The sequence below is a fragment of the Microtus ochrogaster genome, linkage group LG3, assembly GCF_000317375.1.
Source record: "Microtus ochrogaster isolate Prairie Vole_2 linkage group LG3, MicOch1.0, whole genome shotgun sequence".
In the NCBI taxonomy this organism is placed as follows: Eukaryota; Metazoa; Chordata; class Mammalia; order Rodentia; family Cricetidae; genus Microtus; species Microtus ochrogaster.
This window is the reverse complement of record NC_022029.1, coordinates 24,649,793-24,656,079: the sequence shown is the minus strand read 5'-3', so window position 1 is coordinate 24,656,079 and position 6,287 is coordinate 24,649,793. Positions and strand designations below refer to the sequence as shown.

Here is a 6,287-nt window from a genome sequence, read left to right as displayed (position 1 = left end):
GAATTCTCTGTTCAGCTCAGTGCCCCATTTTATAATTGGGTTGGTTAGCCTTTTACGGTCTAGTTTCTTGAGTTCTTTATATATTTTTGAGATCAAACCTTTGCCAGTTGCCTCAGGGTGGATTTCTGTACAGCTCATTCTCCTGTCTGATCCTTGGTCATTGCTACCCGAGGCTGCAGGTCCTTGGCCCTGCCTTATTCTCTAACCAGAATCCAGACAGCAACAGAAGCCTGGGAGAACTGGAGTTACCGTGGCCGAATCACAGCTGGATGGCTCTGCTTCCCTTATTTGGTGATTTTATTCTTTCTAGTTAATATTTAAAAGAACAAATCTCTTCCCCCTCAACTGATGTGGGATTCCCCTCTGTTATTCTTTGGGCTCTGGTCCCTTTAAGGGACAAGCCATGCCCACTTCCCATGACCCCCAACCCCCCCCATCTTGAAGCTTTTCTTTCTGTCCTCTCTCTTGGGGTGTGCACATGTGTCTCTGTCTCCGTCTCTCTCTCCCCTAAGTAATAAAGGTTCAGTTCTGATTCATACTATGTGTCTGTCACATGTCCCTACCCACCTGCCCGCTTGCCATTGGGAACTCACTGTCCTGCTCAGGTGCTGGACTCCGGAGCTGGGGTCCAGCACCCGCCTGCCCTGCTGGGGATGCTGGGGATCCACCGGGGCTCACAAGCATTTCCCACTGCTAGCTGCTCAGGGAACCGCCTGGGGATTTTTAGAACAAAGCCCTCTGTATGCTGTGAGTATGTTTTATTGCCATTGGTTAATAAAGAAAATGCTTTGGCCTATGGCAGGGCAGAATATAGCCAGGCTGGAGGAGATATAGAGACAGAGTAGGTGGAGTCAAGGAGACGCCATGTAGCTGCCCAAGAAGCAAGAGGTGACAAACCACAAGCCTCATGGTAAAATATAAAATAATAAAAATGGGTTAACTTAAGATGGAAAAGCTAGCTAAAAATATGCCCGAGACATTGGTCAAACACTGTTGTAATTAGTTCAGTTTCTGTTTGATTATTTGGGTCTGGGCAGCTGGGAATGAAAGAGCAGTCTCCGGTTACACTCAACCATTGTCAGATTGAAGGGGAAATATTTAGGGTTAATTATGGAAATAATTTTTATTTTTTATTTGCTTATTTCTACAAAGGCCAAAATAATACCTCTATGAGTTTATTAGAGTACTTATTTTTAAAATAGAGATTTAATGATTTTGTTTAACAGACATTTTAATAGCCAATTATATATGCTTCTAAGTCAGCCTCTTAATGTTTTTAAGAAGGCTTTTAAATGTTTTGCATGTATGTCTTTGATCTCTACTTTGTTTGAATCCTAGTCACATTTGAAGAAGCTGGAAGGCTATAAATCTTTGTGTTTTATTTGCAAAGAAGTAAGTGCTCTACCTACAATGTTAAAATTCTGTAATAGATATGTAAATATCTTCATCTCTAAGACACTGAACATGGTTATGTTAAAAATTTAAATGTAGTGAGGGATATGGTGCCTCATATCGTCATATCGTGATCCCAGCTCTCAGGATGCAGAGTTGATTTTTTCTGAGTTTAAGACAAGCCTGGTCTACATAGCAAGTTAGGGCTTCATGGTGAAACTTTACCTAAAAGCCACCCAACTGGCTAACCTGCCAACCACCAGATTTGAATGCATTTCCCACTGTAATTATTGTTCAGATCACTAAACATATTGTTAATAAGCTTAATAGTTTTCAACTGATATTTGTACTTGCGTTCAAAAGAGTTTTAGAAGTTGATCTGAACTAAAATGATATATTTTTTTAAATTTTAACTCCAATGCCAGCTGTCTACGTTGTTCTGGAACTCACATTGCCTTTTGAAGATAACAGGTTGGATTTTATGTGTTGCAAGAGCTCTTTTGTTTTGCAGGATTAAGAAATGCCTAGTGCTCTGTGAATCCTAGGCAAGTGCTGAGTGCTCCTCCACTGAGCTATTGCCATGGCTTCTTTTCAAGTTTGAGGTAGAGGCTCACTAAGATCCTTAGGCTGTTCTTGAACTTGCAGTCCTACCACTGTGCCTGGCAAAATTCAACATCTTTAAAGAAACTGACATTTTGCAAGCCCACACCTGTATATTCTAAATTAATTTTTTTATGAAATCTGAAATTTTTTTTCTTGAAAAGTGATTTTCTTTGTTGGAAATGGAGAAGATTGCGATGCCAGTTTGAGGCAGGACAGAAAGACGGGATAGTGCTGGAATCAAAGACCTGTATTTTGAAACCTGCATTTTGTTTATGCCATCTTAAGTTCAGTAAAATATTCATCTCTATCACCTCTGCAGAGTAAATTCTGGGCCTAGGAAATTAACCTGGTATCTTGTCTCCTGGTGAGACCTGCAGGCTCCAGGCTTTAGAAACAATTAGCATTTCCTTTGTTAGTGAATATCTCTTTCTCTAAGCCAGAGACCTTCCAGACCTAAATTCCAGTAGATGGGGTAGATGGGACTTTCCTGACATATCCCTCCCCCACCCCCACCCCCTTTGCCTGTTTCCTATATAACAGCTCTTGAGGAATAGTAAAGAGGGCAGCTTGATCAGAAAGCCCGTCTTGCTGTCATTTCTCGTGTTTCTTGCCCTTCCATTCCTCCCCTCCAGGTTTATCAGTGACCACAGTTCGTGTCCCACTGGCCGGGATAGGATATCATAAGGATGTGGGGAGGAAAGAGCTGGCCTGACCCCAGGGTTTGGTTGATGCCTCTTCTCCTCAGTACTGTTTACCTGACTCTGGAGAGGTGGCGACAATGTTAGGAAAATCCACTTAGGAGAACAATTTCTAGTGAGCTCCTAGGTGGAATTTGGAATTATGGCTGCCCCTGTCTGATGAAAATATGAATAACTCTGATGCTGAATTGCTCCAGCCTGTGTCACTAAAGATTTTTATGGGTGGTGGGGGCGCACGCCTTTAATCCCAGCACTAGGGAGGCAGATTCAGATGGATCTCTGAGTTCCATGCCAGGTGGTCTACAGAACAAGTTCCAGGACAACCAGGGCTACACAGAGAAACCCTTCAGCCATATTAACTGATTCCACACGTTTCTTAATCCATCAGAAGACTGGATCACAATCTGTTGTTCATGGCCCATTCCTTTATCTTTGGCAGAAACGTGTACAATACCATTGGCATCAATGTCAAATGTAACTTCAATTTGAGGGACTCCACGAGGGGCTGGGGAATTCCAACCAAAGTGAACTGTCCTAGAAGTTTGTTGTCTGCAGCATCTCTCGCTCTCCCTGAGACACTTTAATCTCTACTTGAGTTTGTCCCTCAGCGGTGGGAGAAAATACCTGTCTCTCTTTGGTTGGAATAGTGGTGTTCCTATTAATAAGTTCCATAAAGACTCATCCCAGAGTTTCAATACCCAGAGAGGGGAGTGACATCCAGGAGGAACACATCTATGACATCACCAGCCAGCACATCTATGACATCACCAGCCAGCACACCTCCCTGAATGGCAGCTTCGATGGCTACAGCCTCATCAGGATTTACATTTCTACTCGGGGCTCTGCCAAAAATATCTTGCACAGTCTGCTTAACCTTGGGCATCTTCATCATGCCCCCAACCAGAAATCCCTTCTCTTATGTCACGCTGGCTGACGTCTGCATCTTGCATAGCTTTCTGACACGGAGCAATAGTTCTCTTGATTAGATCTGCGGCGATGCCTTCTGAGTGCGGGTTAGCGTCCTATTCAAATGCTTGGGTACAGAAGCATCCATTATAAGAAGTGTCAATTTATGTCAGTCTCCACAGATGAGGTGAGTTCACACTTAGCCTTCTCAGCAGCTTCCCGAACCCTTTGAAGTGCCAGGTTGTCGTTGGTGAAGTCAACCCATCTCCCTCTTGAACTCCCTCTTGACAATGGGCTGTAACAAAGCCTGGTCAGAATTGTCCCCACCTAATGAAGCATCCCCACTGGTGGAGTTCACCTCGAACATTCCTTCCACAATTTCCAGGATAGAAATGTCAAAGGTTCCACCACCTAAACCATACACAGCTGTGACTTTTTCTTCAGATGTGTCCAGACCATATGCCAGGGCGGCAGCTGGAAGTTCACTAACCACTCGAAGAACACTTAGCCCAGCTATCTGGCCAGCATCCTTAGTGGCCTGTCGCTGTGAGTCATTGAAATGAGCAGGGACCGTGACCACAGCATTTTTTTTTTCTGTGTGACCCGAGTACTTTTTCAGCAGCCTCATCTTCATCAACACAAATGCTCCAGTCTGACTAGGAGAAGAGTTTCCCATGAGCCTCAACCCAGGCATCACCATGAGAGGCACGGACAATTTTAAAGGGAACATTTTTGGTGACTTTCTGTACATCGGGGTCATCATAGCAACTCCCAATCAGACGCTTGGTAGCATAGAAGGTGTTGTTTGGGTTGGTGATAGCCTGTCGCTTTGCTGGCATGCCAACACGTTTTTCTCCAGCTTCTGTAAAGGCAGAAGGTGTAGTTCTGGTACTTCGAGCAGTCTGCAGGACCTTTGCTTGTCTGCCCTCTATAACCGCCACACAGGAGTTGGCAGTACTCAAATCAATACCCACAACTACACCTTTGCTTGCCACTGATCTGATGACGGGCGGCCACCAAACTCCAGGACGCTGTGGTGCCCACGAGACGTTCGGCTGCGGCTCTGCTGGCGCTTATCATGGCAGCTGGACAGAGGGGACACGAGAGCAGAGAACAAACACCCCACAGGTCCCGAGCTGCCACTGTGGTCTTCTTAAGGAGGAAGGGTTCAGGCAGTTCACGCTCTGTGACTGACAGTGGACTCTGTATGTCTTTAGGTCTGCTCGCCATTTCCCTTTCCCCTCTTTTCTTTCCCCATTGCCCTCACCTTCCTAAGAGTCACCAAGGGTCTTATATAACAGAGCGGTCTCACTACCGGGTAAGACTCCACCCACAATGCACCTGGTGCAGCTTTGATCGTGGGCAGTCCCACACTCTTCCTGCACAGTTGTCCACAGATGGCACTATGAATGGAGATGGAGCAGAACTGAGGGGTGGGGTGTGGCGTGCCAGTCACCTGCTGCTGCTGCTGCTGCGACAAGATGCCCGAGCTAATCCACTGAGATGGGGAGAGGTTATTTTGGCTCACAGTCTCAGAGGAGCCAGTCTTTGGTTTGATTCTGCGGCATCACAGCGCATCACAGGGTGGATGCGCGGGAGACAGGAGAGTAGAGAAGAGGCTGGGCTTACCGCCCCCCTTTGAGGGCACACTGCAGCGTCCTCACTTTCTTCCATCAGGTCACCTCTCTTTCAGATTCCACCACTTCCCAATAGCACCATGAGACAGTGACCAAGCCTTTAATATAGGGGACACTAACAAATCACAGTGTCCAAAAGGAAAAGACTACAGATGACAGATGCATCCAAATATCCAACAATCACACTACAAGACAAAACCAGCATGAAACAGGTAAATTAGTTTTAATGATACACTTTCTTAAATTCCACAGGCCAAAATATTATTTGGCTGTGCATGCAGAATAAAAATAGAGGCAATCCCCCCTCAATCTGTACTAGGCTTTCAAATCTGGTGTGTATTTTACATCGACAGTAGAACTCACTAAACTATGGTGCCACGTGGTCAGTGGCTTGTATAGCAGCCCTCACTCTGCTAGATCAGCCCTCTGTGATCTTGAGTTGTGCTGTGTTTGGGCACCCAGCCCAGGTCGGATGGTGAGGTGGAACTGAGTGGCTGAATCTACCTATGTGAGGTTGTATGGTTTGCAGAGCACACAACACAGTGTCTCAACCTTACTGTGCACCACTCAGAAGGGTCCCTGTATTAGTCAAGGTTTTCGAGGGGGAGCATTATTTACAGAAAAATATATATTACAAAGGGGATTGATTAGATTGGGGTACACACTTTGTGTTAGATAGCCCAATGATAGTTATCTGTTAGAGAGGCTGAGACCCCAGGAGCTATTCAGTTCTTATAGCTGGATGTCTCAGCAGTTCCGGTTTGGTATTGAAGGCTTGGAGGGACCCCAGAGAGCCACAGGTGTCCAGATCATGGTGGAAGGCTAAGGCAGGAGGATGCTGATGTTGGCCAAGGAAGGATGGCATTGCCAGGTGATGGTGGTGCACGCCTGTTGAAATAAGAGCAGCGGAGCTGAGTCCCAGGCGCCCGGCCGCCCACATGGCTAGCTTAGCTTATGCCCTGAAATAATTACACGGAAACTGTATTCTTTTAATCACTGCCTGACCCATTAGTTCCAGCCTCTTATTGGCTAGCTCTTACATATTGATCTA

At 45.6% G+C, this 6,287-nt stretch overlaps 2 protein-coding genes across 2 annotated transcripts in view; one reads left to right on the top strand and one right to left on the bottom strand.

The window, feature by feature from the left end:
* Dcdc2c (doublecortin domain containing 2C) overlaps positions 1–2,707 on the top strand; it is a 77,874-nt gene extending 75,167 nt beyond the window's left edge. Inside the window, exon 15 of the mRNA XM_013351298.1 lies at positions 2,628–2,707. Within this exon, the coding sequence (XP_013206752.1) occupies positions 2,628–2,707 (80 nt within the window). The remainder of the gene's footprint in view (positions 1–2,627) is intronic.
* A 315-nt stretch (positions 2,708–3,022) lies between these two features.
* LOC101994888 (stress-70 protein, mitochondrial) lies at positions 3,023–4,679 on the bottom strand. Its single transcript, XM_026785847.1, is given in 10 exon segments — positions 3,023–3,204; positions 3,207–3,248; positions 3,251–3,399; positions 3,401–3,597; positions 3,599–3,699; positions 3,702–3,761; positions 3,764–3,858; positions 3,860–4,264; positions 4,266–4,598; positions 4,600–4,679. Coding segments are annotated over 10 exon segments (1,644 nt in total).
* Positions 4,680–6,287: the final 1,608 nt, after the last annotated feature.